The sequence below is a fragment of the Trichosurus vulpecula genome, chromosome 2, assembly GCF_011100635.1.
Source record: "Trichosurus vulpecula isolate mTriVul1 chromosome 2, mTriVul1.pri, whole genome shotgun sequence".
Taxonomy (NCBI): Eukaryota; Metazoa; Chordata; class Mammalia; order Diprotodontia; family Phalangeridae; genus Trichosurus; species Trichosurus vulpecula.
Window position 1 is genome coordinate 264,356,972 of NC_050574.1, and position 21,536 is coordinate 264,378,507.

General features: G+C 43.2%; 1 protein-coding gene across 4 annotated transcripts; it reads right to left on the bottom strand.

The window, feature by feature from the left end:
* Nucleotides 1-785: 785 nt before the first annotated feature.
* On the bottom strand, nucleotides 786-20,609 carry LOC118839669 (von Willebrand factor A domain-containing protein 5A-like). Of its 4 annotated transcripts, none has more exons than XM_036747175.1 (19): nucleotides 20,502-20,609; nucleotides 15,958-16,001; nucleotides 15,632-15,834; nucleotides 15,016-15,238; nucleotides 14,700-14,875; nucleotides 14,277-14,391; nucleotides 13,259-13,425; nucleotides 12,920-13,008; nucleotides 12,558-12,702; nucleotides 11,462-11,541; nucleotides 11,052-11,166; nucleotides 10,246-10,410; nucleotides 9,682-9,782; nucleotides 9,213-9,466; nucleotides 8,577-8,657; nucleotides 8,317-8,454; nucleotides 3,536-3,672; nucleotides 3,028-3,154; nucleotides 786-2,114 (listed from the first exon to the last, which is right to left on the bottom strand). In XM_036747175.1, exons 2-19 carry the CDS (start codon nucleotides 15,998-16,000, stop codon nucleotides 2,035-2,037), a joined length of 2,439 nt encoding a protein of 812 aa, XP_036603070.1. In that variant the 5' UTR covers nucleotide 16,001; nucleotides 20,502-20,609; the 3' UTR covers nucleotides 786-2,034. The 4 variants fall into 4 exon arrangements, with proteins under 4 accessions (XP_036603070.1, XP_036603071.1, XP_036603072.1 ...); XM_036747176.1 differs by lacking the exon at nucleotides 20,502-20,609 and adding an exon at nucleotides 19,939-19,984; XM_036747177.1 differs by lacking the exon at nucleotides 20,502-20,609 and adding an exon at nucleotides 19,489-19,507.
* Nucleotides 20,610-21,536: the final 927 nt, after the last annotated feature.

The window sequence follows — 21,536 nt, forward strand, 5'->3', positions numbered from 1 at the left end:
AGTGGCCTTTGCTTTAAAACTACAACTTGCTTGCTCCCCTAGGATACTGCTGGCCAATCATGAATGTCTGAGGGCCTGTGGAAAGCGCTTGCTAAGATGGCCTGTAGCTGGTGTCCTGTGAAAGGCCTGTTGAAAAAACTGGTTGTGGTTGACATGGACGTTGCCCTTAGCCAGTTGTGAGAATTCCTCCCTACATATACACACACTTCAGAAGATTAACCTGTAAATATATTAGGAGTCTCCACACCTTTGAAGGAACCTTCCAGGGACTGCCCAAGGATTTATAAAATCTGTCAACCCCTGAGCATCAAGGTCCTTGGCCTAGAGGAAGATCTTGAATGTAATTGCTTAGGGCCCCCAGGTCTCCCTAAAATATTGATAAGTAAATGAGAAAGGTGAGAACAGCTACAGTCAGGATTGTGCATCTTCCACTAAACAGAATGAGAATGTTCTCGCAATACCAGATGACTAGAGAGATTTTTAAGGATCTTAGATCATTTCATTGCTCTTTCTCTTCCAACAATGCCATGAATTGCAAGCTCATCTAAACATTCCTGGGAAGTCTTGACACAGGCAGCACCAAACCCAAGGGAACTGGGGCTAGAGGCTGAAATATGGAGTCCTACTTATGAGGTGGGACAGTAGGACGCATATGGGAGAAAAAGAGCAGAAGGGGTGGAGTTTGCCCACTGGGAAAGGCGGGCAATCAGGATAGCAGCTTAGGGCTATAAGGACCAAGATACTGTGAGTAGGCAGAAGAAAATACCAAATAAAACAAAGAGCACTAATAGGCAAGTCATTTTATTCTTGGTAGTAGAATATTTGCAGGAAATAACAGGTTTGTGAAAAACTACTACCCATGACAAAACACGTGAGGATATAAGATTGTAATGTGCAGAGAAGGCCTTTTCCTTCATCTCAGAGAGAGGGAGATGTTTATTTCCAAACTAGATCTCTCTACTACTATTGTTGTTTAGCAGGGAACAGGGCATAAAAGCCAAGGACCCCCAGCCCATAGTCATAATTCTATCTCCATGACCACAGATTAGTCTCTGTGTCCATGAGCTGCCATAAGTGGCATGGGGAGCTCATCAGTGCTTACAGAGGTAGGGGATGTAAAGGCCATACAGACAGAATCAGAATGGTCCAGTGCAGTTTAGGTATCTCTTCCCAAGCCCATCCTCCAGGCACAGAGTTAGGTTAAAATTAATGGTTTTCTTTCTCCTCTAGCTCCCTTTGCTTGGGGTCCTTACCTGCTCACTAGCTTTGTCCTGGGAGTGTGCAAGATAAAGTGTTACAAGAATTTTTTTCAAGTCATCTAATACAAATAGTTCTAGTTCTCTTACACAATAACATATGTCATGGTGGATGCATGTCCTACCTCCATCTAAATTTTAACTCTCTCTTCAAAAGTGAAGACCCTACCTGCACATAGACAAAAAGACCCTACCTGCACATAGACAAAAAGACACTTCAAACTAGGTATCTCTCTCCTGTTTACTCATTTATAAAACAGGGGAAAAGCATTCTTTCTTTAACATGCTTGAGATAATCTAAAGGGGGGAAAAGGAAAAGCTGGAGTAATACTTGCCTTCCAAAGCCCTGAACTTCATGGATTTTATGCCATGACAGAGATTCTCGTTACCACAAAGAATGATCTAGTATAAAAGTGTTTGTGGAACTGAAAGAGTTCTTTCTTGATTCATCCTACTTTCTCCCCTCCCTCTATAAAATTATTTTTATTTATTTGGTACATATGTTCAAATTTGCTAACTTGTATACTTGCTACTTTCTTCAGTAGAATGCAAACTGTTTGTGAGAAGGCTCTCACTTTTGTATTCATTGCATCAGCTCCTAGCACATGCCCAACACAAAGCAGGGCCCTTAAAAAATACTTAAACTGAACCCAATGGAACCTGATGGACCAGTCTGTATGGGGAATGAGCATAGCCAGAAAGGAAGGCACACCAACGGGTTTTTGCAGCATAGAGGGTAAGGAGCAGCAGTCAAATATAAACATCTTAATTTCTACTCTCACAGACCAAAGACAGCAGGATCCACAGATGATTTCAGGAGAGCATTGGCAGCTTTGATGCATTCACCCAGGGAGGAATCTGTAAACACAAGAGGAGGGATAACAGGACAAATGCTAGGAAAAGCACAGAAGTAGATTCATTCCATCAGTCTGTATCCCCTCCTTCCTGTGTTCATTCTTTCTCCTCCTTGTTGTACTTGTAACATTTCAGTAGTGTCTGACTCTTTGTGACCCCATTTGGGGTTTTCTTGGCAAAGATACTGGAGTGGTTTGCCATTTCCTTCTCCAGATCATTTTAGAGATGAGGAACTGAGGCAAAGATGGTTAAGTGACTTGCCGAGGATCACATAGCTAGGAAGCATATGGGCCTCGATTTGAACTCAAATCCTCCTGACTACAGGTCCAGCACTCTATCCACTGTACTACCTAGTAACCCCTTCTCCCATTCTGCCTCCCCTAACCATTTCTAATCCAGCAAACATTCATTAAGTGTTTGTGATGTTTAAAGGAAGGCACTGCTATATTCCTACCAACAATCATACTCTTTCTCTTTTCTTATCCCTTAAATTCCCCTTTCACTTTCATTGGCCCCACAAGCACTTCTGAGGTACAATGTTCTTGAAAGCAGAGGAGTGAATAGCTGTTAGAGCAGTCTCAGGCTCACCCTGGGGGCATCTATGGGACTAAAGTAGGAGGGATGCTAGCAGCCTGGCAGCAGGAATGTGAAGAGAGCCAAGACTACTCTGTGGAGAGTTCCTGATATCCCACCACCCTTTCCCATAGGCATTTCCAACCTTCTCTGGTCTCCTCTGTGTCCCTCACTATCTGTGAGTTCTCTCTCTGGGTTTAAAGACCAAAAAAGTGGAACAGAAAGGAACTGGGTCATGAATCCCTCCATCTCCCACCTTAGACAGGTTAATGAGGCTGTGGCCTGAGGGAATAGTAAGTCTCCTGATTTATGAGGAAACAGGTTCTCAAGAGAGAACCCTTACCAGATCGAGCCTGGATCCATGCCACAGCCTTCCTTTCCAGGAGTTCCCATTCTTCTCTCTGGTCCCAACTGGAGCTGTGCATCCACAGCACAGCCAAGATAGTGGCCCATCTTGGGACATCTTTACTCTAGAGAATATATGAAACGCAAAGGCCCAGGTCAGAGGACCTCAGAAAGGGTCAAGCAGCCAAACCTTTGGATGGTACTTGACCCATCAAGGATCATACAAAAGACTGATCCCAGATAGATCATCTACTTCTCCTTCCAGTTCTCTGCTCTTATTGCTCTCCTCAATGAACAAATGTTTACTGAGCATCTATACAAGAGGAACTATCTAGCTTTAAGGCCTAGAAAGCATTTCCATCAACCTCTCTCAGTCACAGACCACACCTAAAGGGCAATGACTCCCCTCACTCTCTCCAAAGGTGGATTGCTCTCCCTAGTTACCTCTGTCTTGCTCTTCCCCAATACACCCCCCACCCTATACCCTCCTCTCTCTGGGACCTTACCTGGTCAGGCAATGCAGCTAAGGCACTCTGAACACTCACACCCAGGACTGAGGCCAGAGCTTCATCCAGTTCCCAGGAACCATCTGCCTTCTGGAGGGAAATCAGCTGCAGAAGCGGAGACTCTGGAGGGGATGTGTCTAAAATAGAGAGGGCTCCCTCTAGTAACCCTAGTTTGAAAGCCCCTAAGCTTTATATCCAGGGGGCCTCAGACAACTACCCCCCAAAAACTTTCCCCCAAGGCCTTACTGAGCTCCAAGGCAATCCACCAGGTAGGTTCCACCCCAGTGCAAGCCAGGATCCCCAGACCAAAAGGACAGCAAGGTCTGTTCCCCAGTACAGGCCACCAAATAGTCCTGCCCCCATTCCTGATCAATAGTGATATCCCCCTCCCAAATCCTACCCCTAGGCAGCCAGCCAGCAAGACCCTACCCACAGTGCAAGCCAGCACCTAGGCCCTGAGGCCCAGTGAAAGCTAGTAGCAAGGCCCAAGAGCCTGGGCACAAGAGGCATGGGACAGCGTAGGAGCAAAGCCCAATTCTCACATACAAGTACAGTCACAAAATAGGCAGAAACAATGAGCAGAGAAAAAACAAAAAGAACTTTACTATCTAAAGTAACTATGGTGATAAGGAGGAATTAAGTCACAAACTTAGAACAACAGTGTCAAAATGATTACATGTGAAACTTCAAAAAAAAAATGTAAATTGGTCTCAGCCCCAAAAAGAACTCACGGAAGAGCTTAAAAAGGATTTTTATTCATTTTTGCCCCCAATAATATACTTTTTTGAAATAGTACTTTATTTCTTCCCCATTATATGTCAAGACATTTTTAGCATTCATTTTACAAGACTTAAAATGGATATTTAAAAGGAAATTAGAGAAGTAGAAGGAAAATTGGGAAAGGAAATGAGTAATTTAAGAGAATCATAAAAAAAAAATAAAAAAGAGTCATCAGCTTGGTAAAAGAAACACAAAAAATGGGAAAAGACATAGAAAAATTCAATGAAGAAAATAACACCTTAAAAAAATAGAATTGGCCAAATGGAAAAAACAACATACAAAAGCTTACTGAAGAAAATAATTCCTTAAAAATTAGAATTGGATGTGGGGAAGCAAAAGATTCCACGAGTCATCAAGATATGATAAAACATAATTAAAAGAATTTAAAAAATAAAAAATGTGAAATTTCTCATTGTAAAAAAAATGGACCTGTTAATCAGAGAGAGATAATTTAACAATTATTGAACTGCCAGAAAGCCATGATCAAAAAAGTTGCTAGACATCTATTTCAAGAAATTATCAAGGAAAACTGCCTAATATTTTGGAACCAGAGGATAAAATATAAATGGCAAGAATCCACTGACCACCACTTAAAAGAGATCCCAAAATGAAAGTTCCAAGGTTAGCCAATCATAGCCAAATTCCAGAACTCCCAGGTCAAGGAGAAAATACTGCAAGCAGATAAAAAGAAACAATACAAATACTGTGGAAGCACAGTCAGGATTTAGCAGCTTCTACATAAAAGAATCAGAAGGCTTGCAATATGATATTCTGGAAGGCTAAGGAGTTTGGATTGCAACCAAGAACCATCTATTCATGGGGCAACTAGGTGGCACAGTTGAGTTAGAGCACCAGCCCTAGAGTCAGGAGGACCTGAGTTCAAATCCGGCTTCAGACACTTGACATACTTACTAGGTGTGTGACCTGGGGCAAGTCATTTAACCCCAACTGCCCTGCCTTACCTCCCTCCCCTTGCCCCCCCCCCCAAAAAAAGAAAGAATCATTTACTCAGCAAAACTGAGTATACTCCTTCATGGGAAAAAATGGTCATTTAATAAAATGGAGGACTTTGAAGCATTCCTAATTAAAAGACCAAAGCTAAATACAAAAATTGATTTTCACAAAACAAAAAATAATTACAATCATTTGGAAGAACAAAAGGTCCAAAATATCAAAGAAATTAATGAAAAGAAATGCTAGAGAAGGTAGCCTAAGTATACCACATCTTTAATTGTATTATAAAGCAGCAATCATCAAAAATATTTGGTACTGGCTAAGAAAAAGAGTGGTGGATCAGTGGAATAGATTAGGTACATAAGACACAGTAGTTAATGACTTATGTAATCTACTGTTTGATAAACCCAAAGACTCCAGCTTCTGGAATAAGAACTGACTATTTAAGAAAAACTACTGGCAAAACTGGAAAACAGTATTGCAGAAACTAGGCATAGACCAACATCTTACACCATATACCAAGATAAAGTTAAAATGGGTTCATGATCTCGATATAAAGGCTGACACTATAAGCAATCTGGGAGAGCAAGGAATAGTTTACCTGTCCAATTTATGGAGAACAGAATTTATGACCAAACAAGAGATAGAGAATATTATGAAATGAAAAATGGAAAATTTTGATCACATTAAGTTGAAAAGTTTTTGTACAAACAAAGCCAATGCAACCAAGATTAGGAGGGAAGCAAAAAACTGGGAAAGAATTTTTTACAACCAGTGTCTGATAAAGGCCCCATTTCTAAAATATACAGAGAATTGAGTCAAATTTATAAGAATACAAGTCATTCTCAATTGATAAATGGTCAAATAATATGAAGGTAGTTTTCAGAGGGAGAAATTAAAGATATCCATAATCATTTGAAAAAATACTCTAAATCACTATTGATTAGAGAAATGCAAATCAAAACAACTCTTAGGTACCACATCTCACCTGTCAGATTGGCTAACATGACAAAACAGGAAAATTATAAATGCTGGAGAAGATGTGGGAAATTTGGAACACTAATGCATTGTTGGTGGAGTTGTGAACTGATCCAACCCATTCTGCACAACAATTTGGAACTATGCCCAAAGGGCTATAAGAATGTTCATACCCTTTGACCCAGCAATACCACTTCTAGAGCTACAAATGGGAAAAGGATCAATATGTACAAAAATATTTATAGCAGCTCTTTCGTGGTGGCCAAGAATTGGAAATCAGGGGTATGCCCATCAATTTGGGAATGGCTAAATGAGCTGTGGTATATGAATGTAATGGAATACTATTTGATGAGCAGTTGGACTTTAGAATAACCTGGAAAGACTTATATGAACTGATGCTGAGTGAGGGGAGCAGAACCAGGAGAACATTGTATACAATTACAGACACATTGTATCTGTGATGACTAACTTTGATGGACTGGGCTCCTTTCAGCAATGCAAGGTTCTAAGACAACTCCAAATCAAATCATGTTGGAAAAATCGATCTGCATCCAGAGAAAGAATTACAGAGTCTGAATGCAGATTGAAGCAAACTATTTGCTCACTCTCTCTTCTTTTTTGTCTTGTTTTTTCTTTCTCATGGTTTATTCCATTGGTTATAATTCTTCTTTACAACATGACTAATGTGAAAATGTTTAATGTGAAGGTATATGTAGAACCTGTATCAGATTGCATGCCCTCTGGGGGGGGGGGGCGGTGAAAGAGGCAGAGGGGAAGAAAATTTGGAACTCAAAAGCTTGTGGAACTGAATGTTCTAAAGTAAAAATTAATTAATTAATTTAAAAAGAAAAAAAAATCAGATAGACTTTCCTCAGTCCTAATCCTTCTCAACCTATCTGCAGCAATTAACAGTAGAGTCACCCTTAGCTTCTTGGATACTAACTCTTCTACCTAACTTTAGTTTAAGGGATACAGGAATCAAATGGCTATAATTCTAGCCATTTTTGTAACACTGTTCTCCATCTAGCCAACCTTTCTCAGTCTCCCTCCCTAGACCATCACTGATACCATAACACCTAATTGTGGTGGTTATGCTCAAAGGTTCTTCCTGGGCACTTTTATTTTCTCTTTATACTGAGTAGCTGACAAAACCAGCTCCCACAGATTTAATTTATCTCCATGTAGATGATGCCTAGATTTATATTTCTCACCCTCTTCTCTCCTATAATCTCACATAACCAAATATCTACTGGAAATTATAAACTCAATAACCTGTGGGCATCTCGAAGTCAATATGCCCAAAAAAGAACTCATTATCTAACTCCCCAAATCCATCCTTCTTCACAACTTCTTTTTCTTGAGGGCATAACCATCCTTTGAGTCGACAGATTTACACACTTGCAATCATCTTCACTTTCTCTTATTCACCCCACACAGCCAGATCAGTTCCAAATCTGATCATATCTACCTCCCACAGCACTCTCTTCCATTTCTGTCCACCTACATGGTCATCAAGCTAATTCACTGCCCCTGGGATTATAGCATTGCCTCCTCACTGGCCTCTCTGCCTTAAGCCTCTCCCCTCTCCAATCCAACCTCCAGACATCTGCAAAAGTGAATTTTTTTAAAATGCGGATCTAACCATGTGACTTCCCTTCTTAATAAACTCCAGTGACTCCTTATAACCTCACTGATCACATAGTAAGGAGCACTCCAGACATATCTGTAATAGCAGATCCTGGAAAAAGATGGAGCTGCTTAGTGTCAACCTGCATAAACAAGAGTCCTTTCCTTTTACTGAAAGTCTGGAGAAGATTTGAGCAGAGAAGAGAGGAGAAGAAAGTGATGCTTAGTCACCAGGAAGAGTACACCTGTGGGAAGAAATGACATGTGACCAAAGGACTAGATAGTCAAGCAAGGCCCAGAGTGACAATATGGAAACAAATCAACTTCCTTCCTTTGCCTAATATTTTCAGAGATAAAGACTCAAAGGAATAATCATTTGGAATAAGGCATTTGCAGCACACAAAGGAGTAATGACACAAAGCAGAGTCCAGAGTCCTCCTCACCTCTAGCCATGAAATTCTCTGTGAACATGATATTTGGGCTCCCTGGGGTTGATGCCATTTTAAAAGAAGTCTTCGCTGAATATGCACTCATGGCAGTCTTTGTTTTTTTGAATGGAGAGGAGCACTTTCCGATAGCTCCTACAGGTAGAAAAGACCAAAATATAATATAAAAGAAAAAAATGGAATCTTACTTCTGGCAGACATCATTGTGGAACAGTCTGAGGCACAGAGATTGCTATCATTCCAGTCATCAAGCTCACCTAAATCAGCACAGGCTCCAAAGGTGTTAGAAATCCGAGGTACAGAATATGAACATAAGCGAGCAGAACAGGCTAAACTACCTGAAAACCAGCAGGACAGAAGTTAAGATCAGAACAGCCTCAGTATCCCTAGGTCACGTAAGAAGTGCAAAGGAAGAAAAACTATTCTTTAAGGTGTGTGGCCCCTGACATATTCTCTATCTCTAGCTATATGATCCTCCCCCAGGAGCTTCTGTCTCTGTAAGTGTCAAAGTCGTCCCCTATAGCAGCTGTTCACTGTATCCCCAATACCTTCTTGGTAGGTAATACCCAGCTACAGAACATTTTGTACCCATCTACTTAACTGTACTTTCAGGGATACAGGAATATAATAGCTATCATTTTAGCAAGTATGGCTGTCTTACCCTCTAAGATTTCTGCTTCTTAATATTTCTTCCCTTTCCCCTTTATTTGTTTCTTCTCTGAGATTTTCCAACTCCCCCAAGCGATGCTTCCTCCCATCCCACTGCAGTGGGAAAGCTACTCCAATAAAGCATCTGAAAATTCCAGCCATGATTTCCAGAAATGAAAAGAGAAAACACCACTATGACCTCTTTAACTCCAGAATATAAGTAAAGGGACTCAGGTCCACCTTACCTGCACTTCTTGCAATATGGTGCAAAGCCGAGGCACTGCCATAAGTAAAAGGCAATGGAATATCCCTGCGAGTTAGGGGCCCCTGAATGGGCTGATTGAGCTCCTTGTTGATAGCAATGTAGGCAGTGTGAGAGGAGACAACTCCCGACTGAAGGCTGACATCTACCACTCTTTTCTTCTCCTCTGCAGCATCCTGTAAATGTCCGTCAAGGGTCTGGATCAAGGACTTGGCAGCCAGCCGGTGAATAGTAAGTCTGGAACAAGAAATCTTCTATGCTACCTATGGGGACCTGGGAAGGCAGTCCTAACCTCGAATTACAAAGAATTCCCAATAACCAGGGAAAGCAAATGGAGAATAAAAAGAATAGATGTCTGGGTCCAGAGGAGAGAAATTAATGAGAAAGGGAGGAAGAGAAGCCTCAAAAACAGGCAGGTAAAAGAGAAGGGAGGAATCACCAAGGATTCTTACTTGTCATCTGCTTTGGGCTCCAGGGAAAATGGCACTGTGTTCTTGAAGGCATCACCTTGCAGTATGTAGTGAAGACACACCTCACCTGCTGCCTCTTGGGACTAGAAGAGGAAATGCAGACAGGCCTTTAAGGGGAGTCTCGAGGTCTAAATCACAAACATAAGATCATAGCTCTAAAGGTTGCAGTGATCTCAGAGTCCATCCAGTCTGACTTCCTCATTTTCCATAGCTGGAAACAGAGGCCCGAAGGAGCTCAGTGACTTGTCCCTGACCATAACTCATCAGTATCTGAGCTGAGATTTGAAGCTAGGTGCTTGGATCCCAGAGCCATGACTCTGTCCCACATACCATGCTAGATCAGAATGGAGTTATGTTCGGGAAAAAACATTGTCAAAGTCCAGGTACACCTGAAGGCAAAGGAAATTAGAGCACTTGCTCCTCCCTTCCATGTGCCTTCCTCTAGATAAGCCCACATGCCCACTGACAGAAAAGGAAAAGCCCAGGACACTGTTTGGACATCTGCTACCATAACCGTGGAACCCAAAAGTGGGAATGGGCACTTACTGCATTTGTCCCTTTCAACTGGGCATAGACGATTAACCTCTGACCCTGGAAGATGACAGTAGGAGCTGGAGAGAGCAAGGTAGTCTCTATCCCAGGGGGCAGAGTCCAGGTCAGGGAGACATCCTGTACCACTGGCTGCAGAGCCCGCTTGAGGGACCGGAGAGCCTAGGGGAACAGAATGGAGGCTGCAGAGCTTGAGGTGGAAGGGAACCCAAGAAAAGGAGAGTTTACAGGAAGGGAGGGGACTTGATGGGAGGGGATAACTAAGGGCTGAGAAGACATTTAGTCCTCCTTGGTCAGGTGAGAAACCAGGCTTCAACACTCTTCCAAATTCCTGAACATATCACAGCAACCTGTTCCCCCAATTCTTTTTGTCATTTACAGGAAACTTGGGATAGTGGGATTTTTACAGTCCACAACAAAGGTAAGTCCAAGCTGTAGAGCCATAATGTCCAGAGAAGCAAGGAAAGGTCCTGGTCTCTGAGGTTAGTTCCTTTCAAACCCTTCATGTTCATGTCCCTTAAGTGTCTGTCTGTCACGACCAGAGACTTTCCCAGGGAATGTCCTGGATCACTTTTGACACAGTGAGGTCACCCCTGCTCCACCCTTAAGGGCTCTCAGATCTATAGCTGTAATGGCTCAAGGCCCAGAAAGGCAAAAGTCCCTCTTCACCCACCAGACACATTCCCAAGCACCTCAACACAAAAAACGTTAGAGCACAGGACAAGAACTTATCCCTGCTCAGGTAGCTACTGTGGTGCCTCAGTGGGAAACAGATATTTGTGAAAAAAAGAAAACCTTGTCACCTTGGGCTGCATTCTGTCCCTGCCTGTGATGAACTCTGCAGTGCCCCCAGCTGCCCGAGCAATGCCTTTAACGAGTCTGGTGGAAGCCCCTTCTCCAATTCCAAAAGAGAAACACCTGTAATGAGAAAACAGCAGGCTGGCCAAAGGTAGTTTTAGGAAAGGCTTCCTGACTCCTACTTCAGTGGGGAATTAGAGGACAAATGCCTTACGGGGTAGAGGACAGGTAGGGGATCAGAGTCCTTCTTTAGGTACCTAGCCATCTACAACTCATCATCAAAGAATCATAAATAGAGAGCAAGAAACCTCTGAGGCTGTCTCGCCCAAACCCCATCATATTACAAATGAAAAAACTGAGGATCAGAGCCATGGTGAGTAAGTCTGTGTCACAGGCTGAATCCTGAAAACCATACCTGTGATTCTGACTGTGGCGTTGAACTTCAGCAACGACCCTCCGAGTATCACTAACTTCTCCATCTGTGAAGACGAAGAGCTGCAGAGGGAGACAAGCAGCCACAGATCCTGTCAAAGTCACATCAGGTTCCTCAGCCCAGGGCTCTCCTGACCCAAACTACAGCAGATGTCCCACTGTAGAGCAGGCTTCCTCACTATTCAGTTCCACACTACCGTGGGTCCGTAAGGGGAGGCTGGAGGCCACTTGTCAGCAGCCTAGTAAATGCAGTCAGAGGTTTGATATGGGGCCATGGCAAGGAGAAGGCAATAAGCACCTACTATGTGCCAGACAGTGTGCCAAGCATTTAAAAATATCTCAACAACTGTGAGGTGATTCATTCAGAGCACCTGGGAGGGTTTAGAGCCTCCTAAACTGCTGAGTCAGGGTTTTCTGTGAGCAGGACCTTTCACTGTAACCCTGCAGAGATGTGGAGAGGCAGTGGGTGTAATAGAAAGAAGGATGGACTTAGAGTCCATCAGTAAAGACCTGGGTTCAAAGCCATCTCTATCACTTAACTAGTTCTGTAGCCAGGAGCAAGTCACTCAACTCAAAATCTTAGTTTGCCCAACTGTAAAGTGGAGGAAATAACATCTGTAGGACCAACCTCACAATGTTGTTGTAGGAATGAAATGATACAAATTATATCATTATCAGTTATATAATTTCTCATTCGTGTCATTGGCATCATAAATTGCTATTTGAGTTTTCAGTTGTTGTTACTGAATAGCCAATAGGTCTCATTACTAGTGCAAGGGGTGAGATCCTTCTTATATGAGGGGAGACTCTATTTGACCTCCCCAATCTGTTCTTAAGATTGATTTAACATGAGGCAGCTAGGTGGCCCAACGGATAGAGCACCAGCCCTGGAGGCAGCAGGGCCTGAGTTCTAATCCAGCCTTAGATACTTACTAGCTGGGGGACTCTGGGCAAGTCACTGAACCCCAACTGCCTCCAAAACAAACCTGATCACCTCTGACTTCAGACAGGATTAATGCTAAGGACCCATCAACTAAACAGGACTTGTGTCTCCCTTTCTCCCAGTCCCAGTTCCTCACCTGCCGAGGGTGGCCTGGCCTGCAGGACTTGCTATAAATGTCCTTCAGGGGCTCTAAGATTTCAGTCCCTCCCAGGTTTGCTTCTAGAGCCTTTACTTTTTGCACAGCCTCCTCCATGGACTTCTGTGTGTACTCCACACTCTCTCTGAGACACATACATACATACACATGAGAGTTCCATGAGAGACATTTTCCAGCAGTGTCAGGAACTTAAGCCTCCTCCCCCTCTCATAAGCCCCAGCTCCAAAGACACGGCTTATACTAGAATTCTGTAACTATGCCATTTGTAATATCTGCCTCAAAACTTCGCCTTTTACCCTCTATCCTCCTCCCCACCTCAGCAACTCTAGCCAGAGACTCACGGAAAGAATGACTCAAAGGAGGATCCAAAGCCATAGATATTGAAAAGACAGCCAAGGGGCAAACTCTTCAGCAACAGGACCAGAGTTTCCTGAGCGAGAAGAAAGGCAGAGAAGAGATTTTAAAAAAATAAAGTCTGCCATTTTTGATTCTTGTGATACTTGGGTCTCCCCCTGTTCTTCCCTCCATGTTTCCAGTCCCAGTGAGTTAACCTTAAAGTGGTCACATTCAAATTCAGCCCACCATAAGTATCTTAGAAGAATAATCCCATGAGTTCCATTTTCACTCCTGAAAAAAAAAGGATATGGAAAAGGAGCATAAAAGGGAAAAGAAACTGGTACCTTAGCACTATCTATGCGCAACTGGGCACCTTCTTTGGTATTCATTTGGGAAGACATACTCCCTGAGCGGTCCATGAGGAAGATAAATTCAGCAGTGTTCTCTCCCCAAGACTCAGGGATGCTAGGGTAGAAACTCACCATCACAGCTGGATCTCCCATCAGGGAACCTAACCAAAGATAAAAAATTTTAAAAAAAGAAAAACAAAAAAACATAAAAAACCCCACAAAATACATACCACAAGACGCCAGAAAACAAAATGATGTGGGAAAGGAGTTGAGTAAGGGGAAACAGATTAATTATTACACCTTGAGCTTTTATTTTTGGTGTCATTTGGTTGGCATTTTTGTCTTAAATGCAAAAGGACTTAAGACAACTCACAAAATTGCCAAAGAAAAGTATAGAAATAGCCATCAGATTCAGGCTTTACATCTAAATCCCTTGACACTATGTGAAGGATATTGGAGAGATATATCGGACTAAACAACTGGGCTGGTCACACATCACAAGGCAGACTTCCAAAAGATTTCATTCAGCTAGAACTCTGTGCCCAATCTAAGCACCTACAATTGAAGATGGATAAAATGTAAGGTCCTACCAACAAAGTGAACTGTGCACGCACATGACAGGGAAGCCATAGTTTGACAACAGCTTCTATAAAAAGATCCTTCATTAGACAGTAGGGTCTTGGCTATCTCTTCCAATTCTGGGACTCTGGGTCTGAGACTATACTACATTATGATTTTAAAGTAGGTCAAACTATCCTAGTATAACATTCAACAGTCAGAACAGTAACTTTGTTCTTTAAGCTTTAGCATTTCTACATTTGGGATAACAATGAAATCCTTCCTTGTTCTCTTTCAGTAAGGTAATGAATCTCCCTCTTTGGATTCCTGAGACTACCACTGCATACCATAGTTACAACCATCCCACAACTATTTCAGTACCTCTCTGCCAAGTATCAGCATGCCTGGAAGGTAGTTCCTCAGCAAGGTGAGCAAGCTCCTGAGTTTGGCTCACCTGGTTTGGCATCAGCCTGGGCCAGCTCCACAGACACACTGGGTGTGTTCACCTCTCTGTAGTAAACCAGAATCTCCACATCCCGATCAAACTGATGCCCTTCAGCCAAGGAAACCTGAAAGAGGATGGGGCAGAGCAGAGCATACTAAGACAAGAAGGAAAATTCCAGGAGCTTCTTCTGGATTCCTAGATGTGAACAAGGGGCTGGAGAGTTAACTTCCCATAGGTCAGTGATGCTCTGGGATGGAGTTAGTATGAAAGGAGAAACATCTGGGTCTAGAAGGAGAGGAAGAGGGTACAATATGACCATCTTATGGATGAATTTAGGACATTGGACAGTAACTTGAAACAAAAAAGAGGTCTATGAGGTATGGAAGTGGGCAGGGGCACCAAGGCAGTGATGCTCCCTGCTTAGTTAGTTACCTGGGCAACAGTCTTGTCATCTTCCAAGTACTGCAGGGGACTCAGAGCACAGTTGGACTGGACTTTCTCAATGCCGTTGTGAGAGCAGACGTTGGCACTGACACTAAATGTGTAGGGCAGCTCCTTGCCAGGAACCCGAGGGATTTGAGAGGTGATGTTGTCTGCCTCAGCTGACTCTGCAATGACCCACACAGTGAGGATCCCAGATCCCTTTTCTTACCTAGGTCACAGGATCCAGGTAGAACAAGATGTCCCCATTGTTCTTCCATCCACAATCTGCCACCCCCTTATTACTGAAGGAGGCCAGGCTCCTCACCTTGCAGGACATAGCGTGGATTCAAGATGGCTGGCAGGACAAAGTGAACAGCCCCATCTGCCTCCAGGGATAGTTCCTGAACATAGCTCAGAGTGACAGAAGCCTTCTGGCCAGGGGGCAAATTTCCTAGACTGCAGCTGAAGATGTCACCAGAGCTGCTATCCTGCTCCAGAAGGAAGGCTTGCTGGCCTTGGGAGATGGCATTCTCATAATTCTCCTGGGCCTGAGGGGCGAGAAGAAGAACAGGAATGAAGAAGTCTTAGGAACAAATAGAAGAGGAAAAGAAGGCTTTAGAGAGAGAGGCAGAAGGGAAGATAAGGAAAGGGGTTAGGGAAGGCAGTCAGCAAGAAAATGATAGCAGGGCTGAGAGCAGAAGCAAAAGCCACTCAGGTTGACTTCTCTCCAAAGGGCTTCAGTCAAGAAACAGAGATTCAGGGCCAGAAAGTCCCTGGAGGACTTCTTAGTTCACTCATTTAACAGAGGAGAACACTATGGGCAAAACAGCAGCTCAAGTGAGGACAAAAGCAATTCAGTGTTTCCCACTGAGACTACAATAAAACATACCAATTTAACATGAAGAATGCAAAGGGGAGCCCTGGGGCACCATGTCTACTACCTGCTGCTTCTCTTGTATTTCTGCCACTATACTCTTCCCATCCACCAGAGCCTGGAAGCTATAAACAGCAGAGTCTTCATCCATGGGGAACACAAAGAATGCTTCCACAGGATCTGCTTCCTCATTCTTGTAGTCCAGGGTTGCAGACACATCTGCCACAAACTCACAGATAGACACAGCCACAGAGATGCTCTTAAGAGGCACTGGAGGAAGGAAATGCACAACAGCCCTCAATTCTCAGCACCAAAGACTCCACAGATGGCCTATAGAGTTCTGGAGTTCTCTCTCCTTTTTCTTATCCTTGCTTGGATTCAGGGCAGACTTACCTGGCTGCTTGGAGCGGGTGAGAAGACCACAAGGGTACTCCATGCTGAAATAATATTTAAAAAAAAGAAAAGTGAAATCTTAAGTAATCCATAGATGCCAGTATAACACTGTTGTCGACTTGACTTTTTATTGGAAGCAGAATTCTCTGCCAGAAACAATTCCACCAGTTGCCAGGCAGGCAAAGGTGGCAGGAAATAGGGAAAGAAGAGGTCAGAGAACAGACAAGTCTCCATTCAATAAGAGAGGGCAAAAGTCAAGTTCCCCTAGGCTCAGGTGAGTGACCCACTTACTTAGCCTCAGGGAACCTTACTTGCTGAAGTGGTGGCTTCAGCCCCAGAACAGGTAAATGAAGTCAAAGATGATGACTGATGACATAAGTAGGCAGTCCCTACTTTATTCAGGGAGTAACTCTCAAGTCAACAAAATGGTTTGTTTCAATTAGTAATGGGCTGTGGTTGTTTCCAAAGAGAGCATGTTTTTGCAGAACTATCCTGAGTCTTACCAAGCTGTGACCTAAATCCTAAAGGAAACCTCGAATTTTTTTTTTTGTCATCCATAGCTTTCTTTACCAGTCTCAGCTCAATCCATGTTTCAGCAATTTTGAATTTTATTGTTAGAAGACAAGGGCATGTTTTTTAATTCATTCTTTATTACCTGACCTTGTTTTCACCTTCATTACAACTATTTAAAAAAATGTAAGTTGGTTGAAAAGTGCTCTAAGCACTCATAGGGGAATTTCTTTAGGCTAATTCCCTTTGTCTTCCTGATGGGAATCACTGAAGAATTTCATTTTTGAGAGCAGTCTTGGACTGAGGTCTTCAAACATGGCTGATTGAATGAATGACAAAGCATTTACTAACTACTTATTGTGTATAAAGCACTGTGATACAAGTTAGAAAGCAAGATAATGCCTGCTTTTAAGGACCTCACAGTCTAAAAGAAATCTCCAATAGATTTAAGAAGTGTCCTACTGCTTTGGAAAATCTGTAGATCTGGGCCATGAAATTCAACCTCTTCTGTCTCTGCACCCTTTGAAGTCTGCTCTTAAAATCTAGAGCCTTTGTCAAACACTGCCTGGCTCTCCACTTCTCTATCACAAATTCGAAGTTAGAGCGATCACTTCCTCACCAAACTTTCTGTCCCCTCCACCCACCAACCAGTTTTCCTTATTGAGAAGAGTCAGATTCAAAATGGACTTCCCCTGGTTGGTTTTTCCACATTTTGAAGGATGAAACTATCATTAAAGAAAGTTTTTAAAAAGTATTAGCTGTTCTGGTTGAGGAAAGAGAGGGAGAAGAAAAGGGTTCTAGCAGATGTTTTGAGAACTATAATGTCTTGAGTCAAATTTGTGATGTGTCTCAGTGTCCTCATTGAGGTCTTCTTTCAGGTAGTCTGCAATATACTTTGATGACAGTATTTACTCCACCTTTTGCTGCTACCACTAGTCTTTATTTAACTCTTCTATCCACCTTGTGTTCTACCTCCAGTTCTTGAATTTTCTCATCAGATTATCTTCTGACAGAAAATTGTTAACATAATGACAGAAAATGATTAATCCCAAATGTTACTTGCCACTCCCTTAATGGTGCTACTCTTCAGATATTTACTCAAGATTAGGTTGGGCAAAACTATACCCTAAGTACCCCCACCCAAATATTTTACCATGTAAAAGGACCTAGGCTAAGCTGGAGTTCAGCTTCTAATGTCTTTGTCCCCTTCCATTGGGATTCAAGGCATGAAGGGCAAAACAGCCAGAATGAAGTGGGTTTCCTTGCCAAGGGCCACTGGGGACTCAGGATCAGGCCTTGCTACCTCATACTATCTCCTCCCCCTATTTTAAAAGTATTAAAACTATGGAAGTACCCCGGAGATTAATATGTCTGTTTTCTTTGAGTGACCTTACCAGGCTAATGCACTGGACACAAAATAATCCTATTTTCTGAAAGGAGCCAATCAGGAGCCTGAAGTAAGTCAAAGGCGCTCCCAGATACTTTTGCTGGCTGACTATGCTGAGCTATGCCACCATTCCTCCCAACTGTCCTAAAGCAGCTTCATAGTCAATTTTTCCTACAAATCATCTTCAGTGTGGACCTGTTCCAGGGAAAGATTGTACATTCTTTTCCCCAACCACTCCATGTACCTCCTCTTTGTGGTTTTCAAGCATAAATCTCCCCTGCCTCTCCTTGCCATATGGGCTCCTTTGTATTTTGTGCTAGGAGCTTGGGCACTGTTATCTGATTTTCCTCCTAATAAAACTTTTCTGCTTTCAAAGCAGCTTGGGCTCCTCTGCATTTTGAGGGTTGGGCTTCACCCGGTTGACAGAGTCTTTCCCTATGAGTCAGTTGCTGAGATATCCCTCAGGATGGCAGGTTTGGTACCCTGGTAAATCAATTAAAGATGCTGTATTCTTCAATTCATGGCTTTGATTTCTGTGAGGTCTTGACACTTCTAAATACACAGTCCTATTGGGTATGGTCATGGTTGTCATGCTCAATGAAGTCTTTTCCCAGCTTCTTCTTCACCTTGAGCTACAGGTCAGTACCTGGACTATCTCACATCCAAGGGGGCTCCCTGGGGAAGCCAAGGAGACTTCCCACTGGTATCCCAATAACGTGTGCAAAGAAATAGTGCTGCCCTTGCTTATTTAAAAAAAATATAATTCTAAAGAGATATCTTACAGGACACAACTATGAACATTCAGTCAACACTGAAGGTCAAAACAGTCCCAAATAGTCATTACTAACCTTGGCTAAACTTCCTAAGGATACTAAGAGTGTGAAAATTCCTGGGAAGTGGACTTACCCCTCTGAAAACCTGTGGCAAAATTCCTTGGCCCTCCATGCTCAGCCCTAACTTCTATTTTTAAGATATTTTAATATTTATCAAGTTTTTATTTAGTATTTAATAATATTTTAACAAATATCCAGTTATTTGCATGTTTTCTTTTCCCATAGAATATGAGCTCCTTGAGAGCAGAAGTTATTTTTGCTTTTCCTTGTAACCTCAGCATTTGCATAGTGCCTAGCACTTTTTTTTTTGTTGTCCTTCAGGTTCATTCCTGTCTGACTGTTCTTGACTCCATTTGGGGTTTTCTGGGCAAAGATTCTGGAGTGTTTTGACATTTCCTTCTCCAACTCATTTTACACAGGAGGAACTGAGAGGCAAACAGGGTTAAGTTTCTTGCCCAGGATCACATGGCTAGTAAGTGTCTGAGGGTAGGTTTGAACTCACTAAGGAGGAGTCCAGTCTATCCACTGTACCACCTAACTGTCTTGGCACATAGTAAGTGTCTAATATAATTATTTGTCAATAATCCTCTTAAAGTAGTAAAAACCCAGGCTCTCCCTAAGACTCAGCTAGTGCAAAAGTCCGCATTTACTCCATACGACTGCCAAGTCAGCCGGATACATCCAGCCCCAAGTTTCAGCAAGAACGGGACCAGGAACAATCAGGTCAATCCTAACTGAGGCTGGGTGGGGGCCGCAAAATGCAATCAGAACAGCTCCACAGAAAGTCTGGGATAATACAACCTGAAGTATCAGAAGATCTCTGCCCCTGCAGCAGCTTTCAGTAAAGGAGAACAGGAAGGGACTGAGCAGTAAATACATTGTCCCAAATGGGGGAAAACATAGGAGACCCGGGCAACAAGGCCAAAGTTTTCATGATGTCTGAAAGGTAGCGCTGGAAGGTTCCACAAGAAGTACTCCCTTCTCATCTAACAGGGGAAACTGAAGTCCAAATATGGGAAGTGATTTGTCCAGTTTCGAAACAGAATTCAGATTCAGATCTTGGTTCCAAGTCCGGAGTTCTCTCCAATGTACAACCCTTCCTCTCCAGGTAAGGAGGAAAGTAAGACGTTTGATAGCGAGTCAGGGGGAGAACGCGGTTTTCTGAGACAGTAAACATCAGACTAGTGTAAGCTCTCAAACCAAAGTCCTGACTTTCTCCTTCCCCCTTAGTGCCACACCCTACCTACCTACCGTAAGAAATCCTTGCCTGTCTGAATCAGCCAGAGCCCAGTACTGCAGATCCTACTTCTTTAAAACACTCTCACTCCCAGCCGTAGCGACAGGAATAAACCCAGTCTCTTGGGGACCTTGCATTCAGTACCAAGACGGGCCAGATGCTATTTAAATGGGTTCTGCAGGTGAGCCTCCGGGAAGACCAAGCTTCAATAGCGGCCAGAAACTCTGAGCAGGAAGGGATGAGGCTGCGCCCCTTCCGTCCCAGCGCTGAAAGGAGTACCGAGAGCATGGGTTACGGAAGGCAGTGAGCCATCAGGGAGAGAAGGAAATATGTTGCTCCGTACCCAGTCTCCTGGGGTCTCCCTGAAGGGACAGAGAGAAATTTGAGTCCCAGAGCCTGAACTGGAAGAACAGCCGGACTTGCTGGGAGGGTTCGGGTGCGGGTGGGGATGAGGGTGAGAGAGGGAGTGGGGATGGGAGGGCTGGAGGGAACCCCACGCACAGCATTAGCAAAGGCACTATATCGTAGCTGAAAGGGTAAAATGCCAGGTTCTGGGGAGGGGGTGTCCATTACCCACCTGAGCAGTATTTAAGTCTTGTGAGTTTCCCGGCAAAATGAAAGAAACGTCAGTTTAGGTTTCCGAGAAAGCCCCGCCTCTGCCAGGCACTGACTACAAACTATGTATGGGAGATTTAAGGGATTGTCTGCAAGTTCACTACCCCACATTCAAACGTTGACCCTATGGCTCATAAGGGTTCACCAAAAAACAAAAACAAAAAACAAACAAACAAACAAAAAAACCCCTTCAATCTGGAATTCTCAAAATGTGGTCCGCGTACCCATGGGGTTCTCTAAATTCTCTTCGTGGGTACGCAAAGCCTCTAACAGGTTCGTTCTTGATGTGGTGAGACAGGAAAACAGCTTCAAAGGGGTTAATAATAAGCTTTATTCCAGTCTAGTCTTCTCTAACAGAGTATTGCAGATAAGGGAAGCACCACAATCTCCTACAGCATTCCCTAATCTCTCTTCTGGTGCAACTAACCCTAGGTCTCCATGGGGTCAATGCAGACAGGCACAACTTCTGCATCCCCTAAATCCCCTCAAACCTCAGTGGGGGCAGGTAGAGAAACACACAGATTCCCCCCTCCCAAGCCTTGATGGGGGCCAATGAAGGCACAGGGCATTCCAGCTTGTGCATTCAACCATAAAGTTTCCCCAATTCACTGATCACTGACCACCTATTTCATAGGGCATCAGACAAAGAAGGCATATTGTCAGCAATAGCCTCACAAGTTTACATCACCTCATCCCCATATCTCTCTTTGAAGTCACAGCAGATGTTTACAATCTCAGCACACATGTTTATATTATTGAGTCTTAAATAATGCTGCTCAAGCATGGTGGATATGTTTTGAACCATGAGCCTGGGAACTCATATTTAATACCTGGGAAACATAGATTGTTATGGCCACAGATCCTGGGAAACTGAACTCTAAGAAATAATAACAAAAATCCACTTTACACTAAAATCTAGCTCACTTATACTAAAATTCACCTTACTGACAGTCCTCAATCCATTTTTTTGAGTGTAAAGGAGTGCTGAGACAGTTAA